At 39.7% G+C, this 24,191-nt stretch overlaps 1 protein-coding gene across 1 annotated transcript; it reads right to left on the reverse strand.

Moving 5' to 3' along the window:
- Window positions 1-664: 664 nt before the first annotated feature.
- Window positions 665-22,319, reverse strand: RSAD2 (radical S-adenosyl methionine domain containing 2). Its single transcript, XM_056127356.1, has 6 exons — window positions 21,960-22,319; window positions 15,371-15,532; window positions 11,181-11,410; window positions 7,494-7,643; window positions 6,355-6,387; window positions 665-3,699 (listed from the first exon to the last, which is right to left on the reverse strand). Exons 1-6 carry the CDS (start codon window positions 22,294-22,296, stop codon window positions 3,535-3,537), a joined length of 1,077 nt encoding a protein of 358 aa, XP_055983331.1. The 5' UTR covers window positions 22,297-22,319; the 3' UTR covers window positions 665-3,534.
- Window positions 22,320-24,191: the final 1,872 nt, after the last annotated feature.

Genomic DNA, 24,191 nt, shown 5'->3' on the forward strand with positions numbered 1-24,191 from the left:
CATCTGAGGTGGGTGGGATGGAATATCTTCTATTAGAGTGCTGGTTCTTGTTCTACTCATGTTTGGTATTCTGCCATGCCAGATATCTGCCCTTAAACAGCTGGCCAGATTACATCCAGAAGGGTGGTGTTTCTGAGTTAACTGTGTGGAGGGAGGCACTATCTCTGTTCCCAGTGAGTGGAATTATTATTTTTTTTTTCAGAAGGGATGGGGGTGACAGTGATCCACATTCTATGTCATGTGCTGAGCATAACCTCCCTGCTCTGGGCTCAGAGCTTGCTCCCAGCAACGCTCTGGGAATTACACGGTGCAAGAAAATGAAGCAGAGTCACAAGCAAGCAAGCAAGAGCTTAATCCCATCAACTCTTTCACCTTGACTCTGACCTGATCTAGTTTTGAACATTGGACTCTTGTTTGAGAAATAAGTGTCTAATAAGTGTCTGGATTTTGTGTTAGAAAACACAGAGTATTTTCCCTTGTGACTCATTGCACTCTATCATATTGCCCTGAATTTTCTGAAACATGTTGATGAATTATTGATAACCTTGTTGATTTTTAAAGTGTACTTGCCTTTGCCTTTGGCAATTTGTAAAAGCACGCAATCACTTTAAATACACACTCAGGAGAGACTCCAGTACATTAACCCACTGTCAGAGGAGGAGCATACAAAAAAAAACCATTTTAATATATTGCAACATCTTACAATAGTTTATCACATCAATGCTCAAGAGCATCACATATTTTTAAAAAAGTGTACACAGTTCTTCAGAAACTTCCTTTACACACAGTCAATAAAAAGTCTTAAAATTTTACAAAATAATTAATTTCCTTGGAATCACAACCAATTAAATATATCTTCCTGAATAAAGGTGGGATGAGATGAATTCTTATCATACTTTGTGTTCTTGTTTTGGTATCATTATTCTTTATTCATCAACCATTATAAATTTCAAACTCCGGACAGAGAGAGAAAAAGGCTCTCATTTCAGATAGTTCAGAACAATAACCTTTACCCACCTCAAACTTAAAAGAAAACAACTATCACATTATGTATCATTAAGCAGTAGATGATTCACACACAAACATGTAATCTATGTAAGTTTAACCTTTCTAATCTCTGAAGATGAAATATTATTATTGCTAAAATACAAACTTAAGCAATAATTAAAGCATCATTACCTTTTACCTTAAAATGAGAGACCTCAGTTTAATGAATGTGCATCTTCCTAATGAAAAGGAAAATATTTGATAAAATGGACACTCATACTTATAACTAATATTATCCAAGTTTAATTTACACTAGTGCTAAAAGTCCTACTTTAACTCTTAGGAAAATAAATTTTGAAAAATATTTTACATATTAAGATTTTGAGTATCTTGACAGTGTATAAGGAAGAGGGGGGAGTATAGAATTGCATTTTATACAAGTATAAAATATATTTAAAATAGCTTATGTCAGGCCAGAGAAATAGCTCATTGTGCTAAACCCATAGTGCACAGGCAGGGGGTCCAGGTTCAATTCCTGTCACTGCCTGGTCCCCAACTGCTGGGAATAGCCCTTGAGCACTTCCAGTGTGGCCCCAAACAAACAAACAAAGTAAGTAGCTTATATCTCAAGTTTTTGTTCTCTTCCATATTTCCCTTTGGGGAAACAGAAATGGTTTTTCTCAGCTGGAGAAAAATTCATTTGAAGTCAGAGACTCTTTGTTCAGAAATTAGATTTTCTTGGAATAACAGTGGTTGAGCAAACAGTATGCAGCACTTTTATATAATTGATCTTTCTTCATTGAGCTTATTCTTGTCGGGCAATCTAAAGATCAGCAGAATGTACTCATGCTAATTAAAAATAATGAATCTGATTTACATTTATACTTATATGAATACTATAATCACTTAAAATGTTCTCAAAAACCCATCAAGGGAAATGATACAGAATCCTATATGGTCCCCCAAGCACTGCCAGAAATAACCCCTGAGCATTTCTAATGGTGACATAAAACTTTGAGAAGTAAAATCTTTTCTGAGAAAAAAATCACAAAAACCCAAATCTTTTAAAATCACCAAATATTGAAAATATATTATAAAACGAAATTGCTGCCGCTTGGAACAGAATCAGAAATCAGGCAACATTTAAACGCCATCTAGTGACAGACACTGGGATTGCAGTGCGAGTAAGATAAAGGTCAAATACATGAAAACTTCTCCATAAATTTTGCTTTTTTGAAATAACAATAATAGGAAATTACAATTTTCCTGACAATGAGATGCTTTCTAGGTTAAAAACAAACTACTTGTGACAAGTCCACAGGGAGAGGATTTTGTTTCTGATCCATTTTTAGTGACAATTCCCTAAAGTTATTTCTTAGTGCTAGAAAAGCACACAGATGACCTGGTGTTGTACTATTTTGCAGATACCCTTATTTCAAGATATTCAGAGTTACTAAGACATAATATGTTGTGCTACAATTTCTTTTGTGGAAATTTCAATTTTAAGATAAACTACTCTTCAACACTCAGTATTTTCTAAACACAAATTCTGGTCCTTTTTCAAACATGAAAATCCCAGCTTATGCGAATCCAGCAAGCGGACACTTTACAGAGAAACTCAAAGAAACACATTTTTGTGCTAAATAAATTGACAGAGCCTGCGTAACAGTGTCACAGTATGACCCCAAAAAATTGCATGTCAACTTTGTTGTTAAATGGGAAGCATAGCTTAGGTTTGCTAAGAATCTGGGAGGGGAATGGAATTTTGGAAATAGTTGGCATTTCTGAATTCATTGGTGTGAGCAGGGACCAGGTGAGAATCCCAGTAGAGGAATTGTCTCTTCTTGTTACTCACAGTAAGATTATTATTTCTTATTCTTCTAAACATTTGTTGACTACTTCTGAATTAATGGTTAAAAATTATTGTAGTAGTCGGGGGCCAGAGAGATAGTACAGTGGATAAGAACACAGCCTTCCATGTAGCCATCCTGGGTCTGATCCTCAACATTCTATATGGTCTCACAAGCACTGCCAGGAGAAACCACTAAGCATCACCAGATGTGGCCCCAAAATACAAAACAAAATTAAGATATATGATATACACACATATACATACAGTATTGCAGTAGTACAAAAGCAGAAAAGAAAAAGACATGGCAATTAGCAGAAGAAAAATTCTGGGAGCTATTTTGTACTTCTATTTTGTAATTCTTCCATGGGACTTCTCAGGTAGCCCAAAAGAGAACTGATTTTATCAAATAAAAGAACTGAAAAAAAATTAAATTCAAAATGCAATATAGAAGCCATGACAAACTGCTCAAACACTTAAATGTCTAATAAGTTAAGTTAATGTTTTTGACCTATTTTTGTATTGTAGCCCTCCAAGTTCTATGTTTGTTCAATTACTGCATATAATCAGACACTGTTTGCCATATAAAGTCAGATTTGGAGTGACTAAGAAATGCCAACAGGAGTTGTCATTGACAAGGACATCACTCTTTGAATAGGCTTTCCCTCCAGAAGATTAAAGGTGTTTCTCTTTCAGCTTCACCAGTCCAGTTTCAGTTCTGCCTTGCTCCATACATATTTTCCTCCTCGCTTTAGAAACATCTTTTCATCAAATCCACTGAATTTTATGGCTTCTTTTACTCCAATGTCCAGGATGGATTTGGAAGGATCCTTCCGTCCATTTTGACAGTTTAGAAAGCGCATCTAGGAAATACAATACAGAAAGTGGAATGCATAAATATAATTTATTTGCAGGCTCTTCCCAGATCACTTTTGATGTTTAAGTAGATATTTGCTGGGAACTGAGACAACTGCAATTTGAAAGAATACTGATCTCACCCTATCTCTCTACTTAACTTCTGCTATTGACATACATTAGATTGTTTGATCAACATCATGATAAATCTACCACAGGAGATATGTAATATCTGTATGAGTATGGGGATGGTGGTAAGCAGAAAGACTTCCAAAATTATTCACATCAGTGCTTTATTTTGGAGAATGAGTAATATAAGAACACAGAAGCAGGTAACAGTGCATTTAGGACACTGGAGGTAGAGAGATACAGGAAGGAAATTATGGGTACATGCATATACATGAGCAAATATTAGTAACAACTTCTTTTGAGAAAAAAGGTAAGATTAGAAAGAAATACAAGTCATATCAGATTGTCTTTTTTGTTTGTTTGAACTGGGGTGAGGGCTGTTTGGGCTATATTCGGCAATGATTGAGCAGAGGTATTCCTGGTTCTATTCTCTCTGCTAGCAAAGAAAAAAGGGACAATAAAACATTGTGAATCAAACTGAGATTGTTATATGCAAGGCAAACACCTAAATTCCAGTTTTATCTTCCTGGCCCATTAGTTTAATAGTCATATGCTTTGCTAAGGGCTGGGCTTTTGTTTTTCTTGGTTTTGTTTTCTCTAGGCTTCACATGCAGTGGTAGTCCTGCTTGCTCTGCCAGGCAGTGCAGTAGTCTGTGGCCACTAAAAACACAGCCACCAGTGCTCAGGAGTCATTGTGACTACATAACGCGGTGCTTGAGAGATGTGCAGTACCAGGGATCAAACTCAGGATCTAGGGTTTGTTACTCATGTGCTCTCCCATTTGAGCTATTGTCCCTTTCCAGGGTCCTGGCTTTTAAATACCTTAATGGAAGGAATAGATTTTCATACATTTTATGAGCTAACATGGCAGCAAACACCTTCTAATAATCTCGAGAATTATTTGATTCTCATTTATTATTTTTGAATTAAAATACACAAATACAATACACACTAATTTCTCCTAGGTGCAAGGAGAAAGTTGTGGATCCATGTGCTTCAATTGTGTTGCAACCAGAGGTTTTGTTGGGGAAGATTGGTTACAATACCATATAATCATGAACATTTTTATTCCAAAAATAATTCTATTTGAATTTTCCTTTGTGCCTTAAACACATATTGAACATTTGTGTGTTATAAACTTTCTATTTATGCTTCATGAAGGAAACTCAGATGAACAATAACAAGAAAATAAAATCTCTGTGAAATATCATTAACTTGAGGATTACAAAATGCCAAATGTCACAATAAGTATTTCTCAAATCTAGGTTTAAGCATAATGAAACCATGGTTCTTACTGGAACTCATGTCTTCACAATAGAAATTAGAGTGGAATTATTGTCCTCTGCTAAAAAAGTACTGGCAAAGGTTTATGAATCTTAACCTAAAGGAGGCAGGAAAAGAGAAAAGTGATTGTTTTCCATTTTTGAAAAGGGTGGATTTTCCTTTTCCTTTGCAAGGCAGCAACAACAACAACAACAACAAAAGGCTAATATATGACTTTTAGAGAGGAACTGAAACTCCTCATCAAAGCCAAGGAGAAGCCTGAACCATCAGTTAGTAAAGCTAATGGGAAGCCTGATAACCTCCTCCTAAAATACCCTGGCTGCCTGTCTCCTAGACGAAGATGGCATAATAGAGGATTCTGACTCATTCTCTAAATTCTGTCTTACTGTGACATCCACACATTCATAGCCACCAAGGAAGAACCATTTAGTTTCTCTCTACAGGTTGAGGGTTGGATGCTAGTGTGCAAATATAAGGATTGAGTCAGACTGTTGGCTTCCTAAGGGCTTAATTGGAACATTGACCTGGGGCTTTACAGTAGCGTCAGCAAGTGACAATGCAAATATATTGATTCCTGAGCTCAGAGGCATGAGTAAGCCCTGAGCACTGCTGGGTGTGGCACAAAAACCAGAACCAAAAAAATAAAAATAAATATAATGTGCTGGATAAGGTAAACAAATATGGTTATTATACCATGATTATTAAATCCTACCATTAGCGATAGCACAGCAGATAGAGTATTTGCCTTGCAAGCGGCTGACCTGGGTTCAATTCCTCCACCCCTCTCGGAAAGCCTGGCAAGCTACCAAGAGTATCCCACCTGCATGGCAAAGCCTGGCAAGCTCCCTGTGGCGTATTCGATATGCCAAAAACAGTAACAATAAGTCTATTTGTTGTGAGACGTTACTGGTGCCCACTTGAACAAATTGATGAACAACGGGAGGACAGTGCTACAGTGCTACCATTACTACTTTTTTTTGCGGGGGGGGGGACACACTCAGTAATCCTCAGGGGTTACTCGTCGTTCTGCTGCTCAAGAATGACTCCTGGAAGTGCTTAGGGAACTAAATGAAATGCCAGAGATCAGAACTGGGGTGCACATGCAAGGCAAACACCCAACTCACTGTGCCACTGTCTCTGACCACTACTTAATTATTTTTATAATTAGTTTGCATCTTAGTTCTTTTATATCTCTGGCCACCACTTAACTATTTTAAGTAGTAATTTTATAATTCATTAGAAATACTCACATATTCATCCAGTATAAGGTAGGAATCTTTCATCTGCAATGGAGAAATGAAATACAATTTAATTTGAAGTATATTTTTCCACATGCATAACCAACAATATGGATGTGTTTTTGTTCTTTTAGTAATGGATTCAACATTTCCTGTATTCCTTGTGTAGCTTTTATGTCCCTTAAAAGGCATCCATGCTCTTCAAACACCCAGCACACATCCCAGGAGAATCTTTTTTGTGTGTCCATTCAGATTCAAATTCCTGCAGGCCTGCCCCTCTACTGGAAGGCTCTTTCTGAAAGCTTCTCCAGACAAAGTCCCCCCCCCTCCCCATTTCCTTCTATCCTTTAGCTCTGAAGAGTTCTGTTCTTATTATTTTATATTGCCAGGAATTGTGTCTGCCATCCATCTCTGCTTTTCATTTTTTTTTAAATACAGAAAGCAGAGTCTCTTTTAATGCTACTGTTTGGGAGTTTATCAGATAACTTTATTATAACTCCCTTAACAGCAGTAAGTCACACGTTCTATAGGCACAAAATTGTGACTGTACTCCTATGGGTTGTCAAACCTCTGTACCTACCCCTATAGGAAAAGGTCTGCCACCTTTCATTTTGTCAAGGGCCAGAGATTAAGTCTTCTATCTTGGAAGTCACATGATCTCTGTCACAATCTAAGTCTTCTGAAGTGACTATACTGCATACCACTAAAACCTTATGGATCCTGAAATTCAAATTGCTTATCATTTCTATTTATCAAGGATATTATTCCTGTGCTGCACCCCTTCATAGGATGCATTCTGATTTTGCACCATGGCCTATAGTTTGCTGACTCCTGAGCACAGTCAAGTCTTGACCCTGCTATTGAGTGGAGTTGAACTAGGGATGGTGAACCTCGTGGGCGATCTTGTTAAAGATGCAGGATCGTGTGACTTTCTCATCACAGCTAAGTGAGAATCTGCATGTGGGCACAGAGACTAGAGACTGTCCCAATGAGTCAGAAGTCCTCAAACCTGGTCCTGCCTCTCGGCTTCACCTGACACTGGGAGGTCAGTTGCTACCGGGACCCAGTACCATTGCTTGGAGCCCTAGGGAGAACCCCTGCTTTGAATAGATCTAAGTGGAGAATGAATGACAAAACGTGTGTGACACAACCTTCTGGTTCGACTCAGGCACCAAGCAGGGCAAGTCTTTGTGGCGCTCTAAGAAGTTTGTGAATTCTTCGTCACTGATGAGGAATCTTTCTGCTTCTCGCAGAGCATCTGCTCCAGAGTTTTCCCCTTCAATGATCAGGCACTGGAAGACCTAGAAGACAAGTGTAGGCACGGCCTTGTGAAGAGCACTCCACCGCTTCTACTGACCCGTCATTACTGTCCTGTGGCACAGACTTTCTTCTTTCTAAGCCAAAAAGACACTGAAGCATCATTTCTCAACTTCCTCAAACCCACCCAGTGTAGCCCCCTTCCTACCTGATTTCTTTCCTATGGTTCGTAGTCCTACTTGTGGACCCCATAATCTCATTCTTTGATTCCAATTTATGCCATGTTTACCTGTATCTCCCACCCCCTGCCCCAGCTTCTTTAGATCCTTCACATGTAGCCCACCAGCACTGGTCACAAGATCTTTTTTTTTTTTCTTTTTGGATCACACCCGCCAATGCTCAGGGGTTACTCCTGGCTCTGCACTCAGGAGTTACTCCTGGCAGTGCTCGGGGGACCATATGGGTTGCTGGGAATAGAACGCAGGTCGGCAGCATGCAAGGCAAATGAACTACCCGCTGTGCTATCACTCCAGCCCCAAAAGATCTTTTTTAATATTTGTTCCAGGGAACCTTCAAGAGGCAACAAACATCTTGCCAGGACTTCTCTCCTCATCTTTGGAAAAGAACCCCTATGGCTACCCCAGGGTAAGGAGAGCACTCTGGTAGGGGCAGAGGCATGCGGCAGACTCTTCAAACATCTCTCAGACAAATAAAGGCACACCCAGGCTTCCCCCTCGTGGCTTTGGTCCCAGAATTTTCAGGCTAGGATGTCAAGACCTCTTGTAAAAGTCATGTCGTGGCAGCTGAAAGAGAGCTGGGAGGGGGTAAGAGGGAAGGGAGGGGATTAGGAGGGAGAGGAGTGCTTGCATGTAGAGATGGAGAGGCTGAGGTAGCACTTCCTTTGTTGCATTTGAAGCTGGTCCCCAGGTGACTTAAAGCTCCCTGATGATAGATGCCAATTGGTTTTCTTCCTCCCTCTCTTTCCTCTTCCCCTTCTTCACATCCTCCCTCTCTGCTTGCTAACTTGCTTTCTCTCTTTCATTTTTCTATCTTTCTCTTCCTTCCTTCCTTCCTTCCTTCCTTCCTTCCTTCCTTCCTTCCTTCCTTCCTTCCTTCCTCTTTTCCTTCCTTCTTTCGCTTTCCTTCCTTCTTTCTTTCTTTCTTTCTTTCTTTCTTTCTTTCTTTCTTTCTTTCTTTCTTTTTCATCCTTCTCTTTCTTTCATCCTTCTCTTTCTTTCTTTCTTTCTTTCTTTCTTTCTTTCTTTCTTTCTTTCTTTCTTTCTTTCTTTCTTTCTCTCCTTCCTTCCTTCCTTCCTTCCTTCCTTCCTTCCTTCCTTCCTTCCTTCCTTCGCTTTTCTTTCTCTCTCTCTCTCTCTCTCCCTCCCTCTCTCTCTTCTTTCTATACAAAGCATAGCTTTTCTGCTGTTACATTCCCAGTCTTTAGGTAGTTCCTTAGTAGGCAGACCAAGACTGCACTCGATACTGTTAAAGGTGCTTCTAAGCCTGTAACCTCCCAGGGAGGAAATGGCCTGGTAGAATCACTTTTGCAGGTACATGAGTAATCAGAAAAGAATGAAGAATGAGCACTTGATCTAGGGGCATCTTTTGACATTAATTTATGACCTGCAAAGCTTAGAAAACGATTTTCTAAGTAGGCCTCAGCTATTTCTCATCCTCTGAAGTAGTTAGAATTTTGAAAAAGGAAATTCAGGATGAATTGGGTAAATAGGAATGAGAGCAGGAGTTTGAAAAATTGGAGTAAAAACAGAAGTGACGGGAGCCATTAAAAAAAAAAACATGAAAAATTTTATTTAAAACATTAAGAGGAAGGGCCAGAGAGATAGTACAGTGGATAGGGTGCTTGCCTTTACACACAGATGACCCAGGTTTGATCCCTGGCACCACATAAGGTCTCTGGAGTCCTGCCAGGAGTGTCCCCGAGCATTGCCAGTTTTGGCCCCCAAACAAACAAGTGAAAGAAGAATAAAAATAATTAGTTATAGCAACAAATTAAATAAATAAAGAGATGAAAGGAGAATAAAAAGAATTAGTCATGGCAAAGGAAGTGGAAAAGAAATGAGACTGCAGGAAAGGACACCGCTGAAGGCACATGGTTCTAGGAGGAATTCTAAGAACTGGAAACTTGGCCTCCTTGTTTGCCCTGGTCTACTTGTCCTAGTGGATCTTAATCTCTGTTCTTCCTCTCAACCCTCTTTTTTTAGGTTCCAGTCCTAGTTCCTTTAAGCCTGAAAGAGTATCATATTCTAGCTTCCTTATATATGCAATAAATGTTCAAGCTCAATATAACAATTAAAAAATTAACATTTCTAGCTTCTAATCTGATTCCACACACTGCCCGGTAACACCAGGAAAATATTATAATAATCAGTTTTCCCATCTCTCTTATTCTATTTTGAATGATGGCATTGGGTTAAAAAACAACTCAGACAACCTTAGAAGAGTTTTCCTATGTGGCATGCTCTTCCATCTGGATAAACTTTCTGCATCAGACATTCCCTAGCCATGGAATTCTCTCCTTCTGTTGGAAGAGAAGATCCACTTTCTCCCAGGAACCTTCCAGATACTTTGGCAGAATCAAAATTCACCCCCTTCTCCTCTTTCTATTATACTAGCATATCATGAAGTGACTACATTATATGTAGATGCACACCTGGGTATACATACATGGGTCTTTTTTCTTACTAGAACTGAGTTTACATCTTTCCTGGAGTCAAGACTCAGAGTTTTGGTAGTGAAAGAGGGACACTCGGGCAGCTTGTTAACAATACAGCTCTTGCAAGCCCTTCTGCTGATATCCACTCCCCACCTGAGTCCTGCTTCGAGAAAGTGGCTTTGGGAAGAGGTCCAAGAAGCTGCTTTTTAAAGCAATTCCCTGAGTAGATTCTGAAGGACAGCCAAAGGTTGAAAACTTTATAATTATTCACAAGCCCATTGTGCATATTAAATATAACTGGAGTTGCATGTATGCACTAAAACTTTAGATATTCTGGAGATTGATGGTGGAGTCGGTCATAAAGCAGGATTTTGGTGAATAGATCTAGGTAAATAAATTTTGCCTCAACCTGGGGTTGGCTTTGCTACCAATGTCTTTGAATAATTCAATAAAGAATTCACTAATAACAAAAGTTATAAAGTACTAATACCTGTTTATAATGCAATATTTTAAGAAGAAATCCACACTATGAAGTGATCACATTATATGTAAATCATTATATGTAAAAGTACCTTTGTATATAAATAGATATATATGTTGTAACTACAAATAACTTTTAGTTTTTTATAGATTAATATCAATTAGGGTTTCTATGTATATATTTTTTAGAACCTCTCTTGATACTGTGTGTACTTCTGTTTCCAATATCTTTACAACAGTTTGGCAGACAGGAAACAGTTCTAGCACTCGGGATGGAAAATTGAGACAAAGAGAATATATGCTGTTTGAAGATGAACAGAGCTATAAGGGCAAAGTTCTCAGCACCCTTATCATGTGAGGTTTCACTGAAGCAAATCTCTTGTAAATTCTCCTCTAACTGCAACTGTAAAAATAGCACTGTACTTACTTTCCAGCGCACGGGGTTCAGAGCTTTAATGTGTTCATTCATATCCTCATCCACGTTGAACCGGTTAATGACTGAATTGATCTTAAAGGCAACTCTATAATCCCTGCACCACTTTCTCAGCTTTTGAAGATTTTCCACGTGGTTCTTCTTTCCTTGACCACGACCAATCAGAACATTGACTTGCTCATCAAAGCTGTCGCAGGAGATGGCAAGAATATCCAAATATTCACCTGAGCAAAAATAACCAACTCTTACTATTTTCATCCAGGGACTTAGCACTTTCAATTACTTATGTTTCTTTATAGTTAAACATATCTTACTTATCTTACTTATACCTCTGTTTTTGTGCTTAAAAAGATAAGTTTCCTTATACCCGCAAAAGTCACTGAAGTGTAAATTAGACTTGGAATTTGTGTATGTAATCCTGAAAAAAATCAACCATTTTCCATGAAATGGTAATGATTGACTCTTCCAAAACTCAACATGTGTGAAGTTCTTTGTCAATACATTTTGATTTATTTTTCATTAATTTTTCAATTATAATCATGTAACATCTGAGACAGGTGGATATTTTTCTGTTTCCAGACATATTTGTGAACATGTATAGACTTACTTATTTTCTTATCACATACATCAAATTTCTCTGTAGAAGAAACCTGATACTTTTTTTGCCAAGTTATTTGGCTGCTTCATGATAACATCTGCATATTTGATTCATAGTCTAAATAAATATTTATAGACTCAGTGTCAGGCAAAACTGTTTAAGAGGCAGAGGAGGCCGAGATAAGCAGAGATTCAGCTGAGCAACCAGATGATAAACAGCCCTCCCATCATGTACTTATTTTGAGCCCTGATAGTAGATTTGTTACTGGATATGGTAATAAAAATGATCTTTACTTTGCTCTATCTCCTATCGGTATTTATAACATTTCATTTTCTTCTGCCTTTCTTGTTTGTCTTTTAATCTCTGCTGTTCCATACTATTCTGTCTCTTATGTACAGGTACCTTCATCTCCTTGTCTTTCAGTGGCCAACTCCTTGCAGTTTGAGTAGATTTTTATTTTCCATGTCTTCTGACAATGTAGAATTTGTTAAAAAATAGCTCTTAAAGTGACTCAAATATTGGAGTAGCAGGATTCTAAAACTTCTTTATGTAACTTCTCTAATTTTATAATTATAGAGTAATTTTTATGAGGGCTGATATAATGCTAGACACATGAATAACTTTCACATTTCAGTATAAACTGGAGAAAGATTAAAATGGGCATGTGTTCTGAACTGTATACTAATGCATTTTGAGTAAGTTATCATCTGTTACCTGTACACAGACCCCTTGGTATCCCAGGGTCCTAAATAGTCTCCATTCTCACTAAGGACAAGCACATGCATCTTGATAGGCTCCAAAGCATCTAGCACCAACTGGAGCCAGAATAAGAAAATTGACCACTATGTAAACAACTCAAAACATTCTAAAATGTAACATAAACAAAATTTATAACAGCATATCATGTTGAAAAAATACCAGAAATGCTTTAGTTTTCTTTCTAAACAAGAGGTCTCTAATCAAACCAAAATTAAAGTTCAAAATCAGAAACTCAGAGACCTATCAATTATATTCAGGCAGTAGCTGATTTCCATATCAGCTGAGACTCCTACATTAGTTTCTTATTCTGTTACCTCTCCAACTTTGCTGTATTATTGATACCCAAACTCCTATTGTCAGAGTTTCTTCTCAAACCCCTCCCAATAAGAAGCTTAATAGAGCAGACCTGTTTGCTCATTTCTTGCATGTTTATTTCTAAAGATTATGGAATCACAACAGAATCATGGCTAACTTCTGTGTCAGAATATGCTTTGTATAGATGATGTATACAGCTAGTCTAAAGAAATACATCAAATCAGCCTGTCAAGAGTTTCCAATTGCCTACCAAGAATCTTGATGTACCTGGTGTCATTATTGGGGGTCTTGACTTTCAGTGTCCCTGGCTGATTGCATAACCAGAAGAGTTTAGCCCTGCACAGAAGCCTCAAACTCTTTTTTGTTGTTTATTGTTTGTTTTTTGTTTGGGGGCCATATCCTGTTGGTGCTCAGGGCTTACTCTTGGCTATGTGCTCAGGGATCACTTCTGGAAGGGCTCGGATACCAAAGATCAAACCTGGGAGTCTGCAACATGCAAGGCAAATGCTCTAACTGCTGTGCTATGCCTTCTGTACTATCACTTTGACCGCAGTGTCAGAATCTAAGTAACTTTAAATTAACTGTTCTGGAACAAAGACACTCCAAACATAGTTCACAGAAAGGAAGATTTATTGTATGTACCTGAACAGGTTTGGATCAGAGTCTGAATGTTCGGGGATGGCCCCAATGCATGGGCTGCTCCTCCTGTATTGTGGAACCATCTTAGGGTAGAGCACAGACCCTGGCAATGCAGATCATCTGCCTATTTCACCCTGTATCTCTTAATCTAACAAACCTTAGCTGTGATTATAGTTTGCTATAGAATCTTTGGAGCACTACTAGATTTCCAAACTGCAACTGCTATTGGGAGCTTGAAAACAATATTGTAATCTACTCAAAACCCTAAGCCAAGTCTAGCCCTTTCAATCAGAGGTGGAAACCCAGAGGCATAGTCGCCATATGAATAGCCCCGAACACTGCTCCTCATGACATCTAAACTATTTCCAAGTATTTGTTAAAATTTTAAATCATTTAGATGTTTTTAAATGTTGTAAAATTTTCAAATATTTTAAATATAGAATGCACATTCTTGATACATCTTTGAGGATATGCAACAATCTCCCAAAACGTTCATGAAGAGTAAAAGTCAAGAGAAACTCTTAGCTGGTGATCTACTTGTTCACTCTGAGGAGGACAGGAAGTTTCCTAATCTTCACAGGTTTAACTCTCATTTCTTGCCTTGCAGTGGGCTTGCCTATCTTCTACACTTCCAAATTAATTAATCTAGCCCCTTCTCTCATTTAAACACTAGAACATTAGCACCCGAAGTATGATTCTTCTCCTGGCTGTGTTGTGGACCCCATCTTGGAGTAGAGGACATACCAGGCAAACTCCCAGCAGACTCACGAATTAATCTCTGGCCACACTGCTCCTTAAATCTTTATTATCTATGATTATGGTCTCCACACTGATATTTTGAAACTCCGAGTCCCTGTTTTGCTGAGTTACTCATTTTTAGCTCTTCATTCATTGATGTAGGTTACTCTCCGATACTTGTTCACTGAAAGTATTGGATCTTCTTTCTATTAATCTTCACTGAATGGTCAAAGACCCACAACTACAGCTTCCTTATCTCCTCCTCATTATGCCCAATCTTTTTTAAAGGAAGAAGTATTTGGGGGAGGTGTTTGGTTAGAGATGTCCTATGAAAATCCTCTTAAGATGGTCAGTTAATGCAACTGTCCTTTGATTTCAAGACTAAAAAAAATCCACATAAACCCAAAAGTAAAGAAAATTGCATGCTGAGAGTCATATTGTAACTGCTTTCTGAGATGATGGCAGTAATAATAACTTTCTAATGCCAGATAATTATCTAAGGTTGTTATATTTACATAAAACTTGGCTGTAAAGGACCTTAGCAGCCTTGGGATACAATAATTTCTAATAATGTAATCGCTTGGAACCCTCTCTCCTCCTCCCTCTCACCAAATTGGCCTACTCACACACCACGAGGTTCTGATATATTTAACACAGGGCGAACATACCCTATGATTAACAAAACACTGGCAAGAAGGACTGTTTCATCAAATTGCTAAATTTGTATGACGCTTGCAAAATTTTCTATTTCTGATAGCATTTTGAAAAGTAAACTATAGCAAGCGAACAATATGTCAGCACTTGCCAAACTGCAAACTTGTTCATTTTCCCCTTCAATGGCTAAGCTAAAAAATTTTTTTAAAAAGCCTTAGGTTTTAATATTAGAAATCTTGAAGTGGTCAGAAGTGGTATTCTTACTCATGTCACCTGTTATCTATTTTGTCTCGTCTGCTTACTTAAGCCTATGGAATGAAAACCACCACAATTTCCATGCACACATTAGAATAAGTATGTCTGATTTTTTCCCTTCCTGTCCGGTTCCCAGCAGACCTGGTCGAGTGCCCAGGTATGAAGGCAATACAGACAGGGATAGTAACAGCAGTAGTGACCACGCGAGTGCTCTCAGGCCGCTCACCGTATTCCTTGAACCACCTTTCTCGGATCAGGCTCCCGTTGCTCACAATGCTCACACTGGGCAGTTGGAGGTCCTGCTTGCAAAACTTCACCAGCTGGCCCAGGTATTCCCCCCGATCGTGAATAAATGGCTCTCCGCCAGAAAAATTAATCTTCTCCATACCTGTGAGAGGAAAGGTGGATGCACAGTCACCCCTTATTCCTTTAATGGAGACAGTGATATTTTCTCAACACAACAGAAAAGAAGCAACATCTTTTATTATCCTCTATCTCTTGTTTCCTCATCAACAACATTTTAGGGTTTGATGTAGGTATAGGTCTTCCAACTTCTAATATTTTTTTTAAAAAATGCAAAACCTGAAGTGTTTTCCTTCCTTCCCTCTTTTAAAGTTGATACAGCTTAATGCAGAAGGTTAATTACACATATAATAGAATTGTTGAAAGTGAAAGGTGCCACATAGAAGCCCAGAGATTTGCACAGTGGGGAACAACTTTTAATTTAGTCTAGAAGGTTGCTCATGAGCCAGTTCTCAGCCTTGGATTTTACTCTACACGAGAAGCAGAAATCTACTGGGATTTTCTTTCCACTCCCCACTGGTATTTTTTGTCCAACAATCTTTCTCTTCTTTCTTTTAGTTTCTCCATTATTTTTTTTGGGGGGGATGCATTTTCTAAGATGAATTAAAGTTCGGATTTGCATGTGCCAGCCTACATTTATAATCAGTTGTTCTGAAAGGAGTAATACTCTATGTATGTCATTTTAATTTGAATTTTAGAACATTATCTGTTATTTTCTATGTTTTGTGACTAGGACTATTCAGAAATATGAACATATGCTTACATTTAGTCCTTTGTAACTTACATAGCGTTCCCTTTTCAGAAGTTTTCTTTCCTTGCAGAAATTTTTCTAATGTTTAGAATTTTTTTCTAATATTCTAAAATTTTAGAGAATGTAACTAAGTGGCATTCCTGGTTATTTTTACGAACTTGGAAAGCCATTGATCTAAAAAAAATATTTTTTTACTATAAGTATTCCTTTCTGGCATTTGGGGGGGCACTCATAAATACGCAATTTGATCCCTCAGTCACTATAGTAAAATCATCCATTTTGCTAATCCTTTCCTTAGCCATAGATTCATCAGTTTGTAGTACATCACTCAAATATGAAGGGACATATTAATGCACAAGAATAAGAGGCGTGCAATAATTTCTCCCTCTTTTACATTCACTTTTCTCTTTCAAAAAGTTCTGCCATGTTCACACCGAACCTACTGAATTTAACCTGTTTTCAATAATGTCCTATGCTGTTTCATTTTCTAAGACTTTATCTTTCAGACAATCAAAATTTGAATACTAGAAACCCCATTCTTAGTTTCCCAGACTCTCATAATCTGTTCTTTTGACATTCTCTTCTTATTCCATATTTGTGAAGTCGCTTATCTCTGCAATTATTAGGCAGTTTTGAATTTTTCTTGTATTCTTTCTGTCTTGGTGTTTGCCTTTTTGTGTGTGCATTTATGTATTCATTAATATTTGGAGGAGGCAAAAAAAAATAAGGGCTGACGGGTCTTTCTTCTTTCTATGTTTAAGGAGAGGATTAGCCAAAAGGAGGATTTCATTACAGTGACAGAGGCATTAAATGGCTTACTTATGACAGAGTGCCCCCAAATGTCAATGTCCTTGGCTTTTCCTTCAGGCCATTTTATTTTCCCAGGCATCATTAGTCCCTTTTCCTCTGGGAAGACACCAGCTGCCTGCATCCAGAAATGGGCTTCTCACATGCAGAGAGCAACTTGCATTTCCTGCTTCCCATTTTCAATGTGAAAAGTTTCTCCTCTCTGCTCTGTGTCCTTGACTACACAGTCTTGGAGTCCTGCAGAATAATAACTCTTTGGTCTTGGACAGGAATTATGGTGGGGACTAATTGGGCGCTAGGTGGTGAGGAAACATCATGAATTAAATAAGATGATTTAAAGTTTGGATTTGCATGTGCCAACCTACAGTTGTAATCAGTAGTTCTGCAAGGAGTAATACTCTATGTGTCAATCTTCAGGATTGACTGCATCCTCCTTTCTACTTCATGTCTTACTTTTGCATCATCCATGAGTTCCTTGTCAGAAAGAGGCTTCCTCCCCTGGGGAAGTTGGCTGAGTTTCTGCATCCCCGGAGGCCCTCATCTGAGACTGGCAAGGCCCCATAAATCAGTTAGAGTCTGGTGATTTCTTTATAAGCTTATTTCCTTAATGTCATCATGTTTCTGTCACTATAGTGGACGGGAGAAAAGATCAGAGGGAATGAGATTTTTTAAAAAAAGACTGTGATTAAGTAGAAGGCCCAGGATATCTCAAACTCCATAGATGCTATCATCGCAGTTGAAATTCATTTTTAATTCAGTTCAGCAAGAATCTTCACTGCTTGCTCTAGGCTAGTGGTCCCAGGATATCTCAAACTCCATAGATGCTATTGTCACAGTTGAAATTCATTTTTAATTCAGTTCAACAAGGATCTTTACTGCTTGCTCTAGGCTAGTGGTCCACACCAGGGTGGGCCAGTTCCAGAATGGACTTTTAAATAGTAAGAAGTTTTCACTAAATGAGTTTTAAAAGTCTACTTCAAATGTCTAAGTGATGCTGAGAGCACAGACATCACACTACATATCCAGACTGGAGGCAGAGCAGTGACCTTTTCACACATGGAGTAGAAGGGGGACAGGTCGGAGAAATGGAAACTTTAAATTCAGTGCTCCTAGGTGCATGCAACAACTTCAGCAAGACCAGCAAGCAAATTCAGTCACAGGTATAAAGTAATTAGGAACACCAAGTGAACACTGAAAAGCCTAGAGAAACTGGCAAGAGACTCAGACATACCTACACAATCTTCTCTAAGAACTGCTCTGCTAATCTATTCATCCCACAAACTATGATAAGTTGTACTGCTAACTGTGTGACTGCTAAGGAACTAATTAATTAAAGTGAATTCAAACATAGCCCTAAAATTGGTGACTTCTTTGTTGATGTTGTTTGAGGGTCATATTCAGTGGTACTCAGGGTTTACTCCTGATTTTGTGCTCAGGGGAATCACATATCATCCTGGGGATCAAACAAGTGTTGAACATTTGTAAGACAAGTATTTTAATCCCTGTGCTATCTCTCTGGTCCTAAAACAATGTTTTGACCCAATTTGAGGCCCTGGCTAGAGGTTAGTCAGTTCCTCTTCTAATATTCCATTAAGTCCTGACTTAATTAGTCAGGACTTAATTGACTAAGCACCATTCTTGAGCTTTACACACAGTCCTGAACAACGAGGGAGAACCCTATGTCCAGAGTTCTTAGAAATTATTCAAACTACTCCAGGCTAGGCCAACTTGCTCTGCTCTGTCTGTTTCTTCCCTTGGAAATAACAATAAGGACTGTGAAGTGCAGAGTCCATCCACACCACAGTTTTGTGTCTGGCCCATACTCCCCTACATGGTCCTGAGTAAGAAGTTCTTTTTATTCAAGAACTCTCAGTAAAAACCATGAAGTTTGAGTTTTCTCTTGATCTGCCTCTGATCTCCCCATTCTTCTTCCAAGACAATGTGTTGAACATACTCACTTATTTCTTAAAATAATTCAGCAAGAAGAGAATAATCCAGCAAGAAAATATTCTACTTCTTAGTTGTAGGAATTGAAGCCTAAAGTAATTCAATGATTTATTCAAGATCATAAACCTAGAGAAAGGGAACTAGGAAGTGTGGCCAAACTCCAGAGCCTTTAGTCTTTGTAAGTCTGGTAGGGTCTTTTCTTCTCTTAACTTGGGCAGAGCAATCCTGATCTATGGCATACCAAACACCTCCTAGATCTTTTTAGTACTTTGTTCATGTTCAGATTTGTCTCCAGTGGGATACTAATAAATTAAACACTATTTATAAGTTAAAATGTAAGGAATCTTGTGTGATAATCATTATAATTACATAAACACATATTTTTTTCGGGAGCTGGAGATATAGTCTAGAGAGTAGGGTGTTGGCCTTGCATATAGCTGACCTGTGTTAGATCCCTGACATCCCATATGGTCCCTTGAACACTGCCAGGAGTAACTCCTGAGTATATAACCAGGTGTGTCCCCCAAACAATAAAAAATAACCCCATCCCCCCCAAAAAATGCAATTAATTAGAGACAGCAAGATGATAGCGTATTTGCCAATAGCTTAATCCTGGATTGGTATGAAGAGTAGGTTTAGAGGGGATAAAATCACCTACTTAACTGAAGGAACAGCATTCAGAGACATAGTTAAAACTTTAGATAAGAAGCAAAGAATACAATGGTGCTAACATGAAGGAGGATTACATTACATCCTAAATCAATAATTGATGCTCTTAGCAGCAAAAATAGGGGGATCAGAAAGGTAGTTCAAGGGACTGGGGCTCATGCTTTGTATGCAAAAGGACTGAGTTTGTTCCTCAGCATCATATGGTCCCCTGATGCATGAGCAGAGAGACCACTGAACACTAAGTCAGGGATAGCCTCTCAGCCCAACTGGGTTTGACCACAAAGCAAAACAAAACAAAAAAAACTTTATTCTATTGTCTCTGTTTAAAACACAGAAATAAAAGGGGGTGGATAGATATAAGGAACAAGCACATGCTTTGCCTGAAGGAGGCATAGGTTCACTCCCTGGCACCCGAAAAGACTGTGGTAACAAAGCTGGGACTGCATGCCATGCAAAAGAGTTCACCTGAAACTGGCCTCACATGCTGGGGGAATAGGCATTTGGGATGGAGAAGGGACCATTAAGTAAATAATGGTTGGATGGATTGCTCAGGATGGGAGATACATGCTGAAAATAGACTAAGGATCAAACATGATAACCTCTTAGTATCTGTATTGCAAACCACAACACCCCAAAGTAGAGAGTAAGAAGGAATGTACCTGCCACAGAGGCAGGGGATGAGATGGGGTGGGGGTGGCAGGGGAGTGGATGCTGGGAACATTAAGTAAAGTAAGTAAAGTAAAGTAAAGGTCCTCCCGTTGTTCGTCGATTTGCTCGAGCGGGCCCAGTAACGTCTCCATTGGAGACTTTGTTGTTACTGTGTTTGGCATATTGAATACGTCACGGAGAGCTTGCCAGGCTCTGCTGTGTGGGCGAGATACTCTCGGTAGCTTGCCGGGCTCTCCGAGAGGGGCGGAGGAATCGAACTCGGGTCGGCCATGTTGGCTGCGTGCAAGGCAAACACCCTACCGCTGTGCTATCGCTCCAGCCCTACTGGGAACATTGGTGGTGGAAAATGTGCACTGGTGAGGGATGGGTGCTCCATCATTGTATGACTGAAACAATCATGAAAGTTTGTAACTGTATCAAATGGTGAGTCAAAAAAAATAAATTAAATAAAATAAAATTTAAAAAAAGAGAGTTCACCTGGGAGGCAAAGCAGTAAACTATATAAACTACATGTTGCATCATGTTGTGCATGAGCTTTCAGTGGGGACGGCAGAGACAATGAGATGAAATACAATATTCCTGGTAAGAACAGAGTTTCTCTAGACCTTCGGAGAAGGTGCAAGACAGATCTTTACTTGGATCAGCTGCAGATGACTGAGCTCATATAATTGGGAGAAAGGTCAGCTCCAAAACAGTACATGCAGCATGATCTTCTACAAGGGAAGGTCCTCTGTGAGGTCAAACTCATTTTTGTGTTAGGAGACAAGGAAGTAGTCAGCCTGACAGCAAGGAAAAGGTAATAAGTGAAAGGAGCAAGTGGCTTTGGGTGTGGCAGTGTTTTCTTCCTGAGTCTAAATACTATTTACCTGACTACGCTCACAATGTGAAATCCACAGAGTTACACATGATGTGTGTTGCTGTTGCATTAGATTTCCATAAACACATTAAACATGGTGAGGAAAAGCTGTACATAGAGTTAAGCATACTACCTTAAAGGAATAGCAACAGGAGACCTGGACAGTCATATGGATGGGGGGGATGGCTAGAGATGGGGCAGGCCATGTGTTGTTGGAATTAATGTGCTGAGCTTCTCTATAAAGTGCCTGCAAGTCACTGATAGCATGAAATTCATCCTAGATATCTCCAGAGCAAAGTCACTGACATAATGTTGTTGATTGTCGACTTAAAATTGCTTGTGAGTCGCACAGATATGGTCTGAAAAAATGCAAACATTGCAGGCCTCCAGTTCAGATCTTTCTGCTTGTTTTCAGTGTTCTTCAATCACGGTTTCAAAAAAAAAGTTCATCCCTGGAGTTCTTGGGACACCCCCCTCCCCCCCAAAGTAGCACAACCTTCCCAAACTGTATCTGCCCAGGTTCTGTGTGGTCTGGGTGGCATTTGATTAGGCTTCTCTTCATTGGCAAATGGCAGGAGGACAGGGGCAGGTCTGTTTTGTTTAACCACTGGGCCACCCAAATCTATCTTGGGAGAGCCATGCTCACCTAATCATTTTCTAGCAGAAGGAGATTATCACTGTGCCCAGACATCTTCAACTAAAACTCTGGAGAAGCTTCCAGTTTCTCAGCACCCTAAGTGTCCTCCAAGTCCTGTTCCTGCACCCACATCCCCATAGCTGAGCATCTTGGGTCCCGCTGGGACAGGGACTTACCCGCTTCCTTGAGCATCAGTAGCCCTCTCTTGGCCTCCTCCAGGGGCAGCACGTAAGACGTTTTGGCCGTATGGAAGCAGAAGCCACATTTGTAGTTGCACTGGCGGGTGAAGTGGTAGTTGACGCTGGTGGGGACTGTGGGCAGAGCCAACTGCCCCTCTGCCGCTCCAGAGTCTTCTTTTCTCCTTCCCAGCTGCCGCTGTCCACACTCGGTCCTCTGAAGCCTGGACCTGAGCCCAAAGCTCAGGGACACTAGGATATTCCACAGGAAGCTCATTAGCGACTCCAGAGCTCCCAGCAGCTTCTCAGCCAGAGTCACAGGCGTGAGAACCGACATGGTTGGTTGCAGCCTGAGGATGCCTTGCCCGCCGCTGGACCACTCGCCTTATATGTGCCTGAGTGAACTGTCACGGGAGCGCAGACACACCTTCTCTGACGAGAACTCTCAGCTGAGGTCAGTTTCGATTTTTGTCCTCGCAGAAATGAAAGTTGGAAGAGGGCCAACTTCCAACTGAAGCTGTCTTTGTCTGGCTCTGCCTGCTTTTCTCAGGAGGCTCAGAAACTGCAGCCTTGCTACAGAGGCTCTCGGGGGCAACACATAGCAGGGCATCAGGTACCATCCTGCACACATATGACATCACAGCTGGGAAAAACTTCTGCTCTCCTTCTGTCCTGGGTGTCAGTCCATCAATTCTTGCTATAGAGCTCAGGAAGGAAGAAAAGGGATGTGTCTTGGGGATGAGGTCAGAGCCCACCAGTGTCAGAGCCCATTCAGATCAGAGTTTAAATGGAAAGTCAGATGTAGCTTGGAAAAGCAATTGTTTCACAAATGTAAGGCCTAAGGGTTGATCTGGGTGTCTATTCCCCCCAAAAAATTGATATGTGCATATGACATTTGTACCTTGATTCACCTCTACCCTTTACTTGTTCAGTTTGATTTGTGTACTATGACTATGCTGACATTTCAACATCAATATTTTCTTGAATTTCTATATTATTTAGACAATGGAAGTAATATGAGCTTATAACATTTTACACACTTTTGGTATATTGCTTTACAAATTTATCCCACATTTGTATCCCACATATCTATCTCTATCTGCGCTCCTGTTCATCTTCTTGTCTAGTTCATTCATTTATCTACCACATGCAAGGGAATCTATGCCTTTTTAATAGGGAGTAGAAAAGTCAGATTTATTTTTCTAACATGCTTCTTAACTAGCAAGAATTATTGGAGAGACCAAGGGATAGTCCAGGGATTAAGACATTTGCTTTACATGCAGCCAGTCCTGATTCTGTCCTTGACATAACATGTTTACCTGAGCACCACTATGAGTATCCCTAACACTGCCAGGTATGGTCCAACCCCATCTCCCTCAAATAAAACAGAGAACTGCTGCATTTGTAGAGTAGTTTTTCAGTTTTCTTAGAGTCATTGAATTTTCTACAGATTTTTCCCCTTTCTTTGGTGGGGGGAGGTATAGTGTACTTTATGGATGGTACATGACAAAATAGAACTTCCTAAACTCCTCTCTTGTTTCAGGGGACCTGGACATGAAGACCATGCTTGTCATTTTCCTGTTCATCCCTTGGATGATTTGCTCACAGCCTTGCCAACACCAGTGGCAGCAGGGATGATGCTCTGGGCCACCTTAGACATCTCTCCACAGCTTCTCTGAGGGACCATCCACAGTCCAGGATAGCAGTGGATGGTTTGGTCTGTGGTTGTAAGTCCCTCCAAGATGCCAAAGATGTCAAGGGTGACCTTGGCTCAGGGGTCAAGCAGGTATTAACGTAGGAGGCATTACTTACAAACTTAAGATAGTTGTCCTACTTCTCGGGGTTTATGCCAATCACAAGCATGGGGACTTCAGCAGAGGGAGAAGAGGTAGAGTATTTTGGTGCTACTTTTCAGGTGATCTCTGGCCTTCTCCAGAATAATGAAGATACCTGTGGACTCCAAGACACATTTAATACCAGTATCAACCTATTTGATCTTGGCAGGATTTCATTTCTGGAAGATAGAGATGGACTCTCCTTGATGACAAGTTCTCTGTTCTCAGCCTTTCTTTGACATCATGATTAAACTTGCTAAGGGTGGAATCAAACATGTAGTTGAGGTCAAAGAAGTGATTTCTGATGGTCTCAGTTTCCACTTGACCAGAGTTAAAAACTGTTCTGATAACCAGGAGCCCAACAAGGCCAATTCTGTTGTATCTCAGGAATAGGGCT

Source organism: Sorex fumeus, unplaced genomic scaffold, assembly GCF_029834395.1.
Source record: "Sorex fumeus unplaced genomic scaffold, SorFum_2.1 ptg000006l, whole genome shotgun sequence".
NCBI lineage: Eukaryota > Metazoa > Chordata > Mammalia > Eulipotyphla > Soricidae > Sorex > Sorex fumeus.

Coding starts and splice junctions, on each gene's coding strand:
- RSAD2 (XM_056127356.1), bottom strand. CDS start 22,296: ATGTCGGTTCTCACGCCTGTGACTCTGGCTGAGAAGCTGCTGGGAGCT. Junction 11,411..15,370: donor AAGGTGGTTCAAGGAATACG/GTGAGCGGCCTG, acceptor ATTTTTGCTCAG/GTGAATATTTGGATATTCTT. Junction 7,644..11,180: donor TGAACCCCGTGCGCTGGAAA/GTAAGTACAGTG, acceptor CTTGTCTTCTAG/GTCTTCCAGTGCCTGATCAT.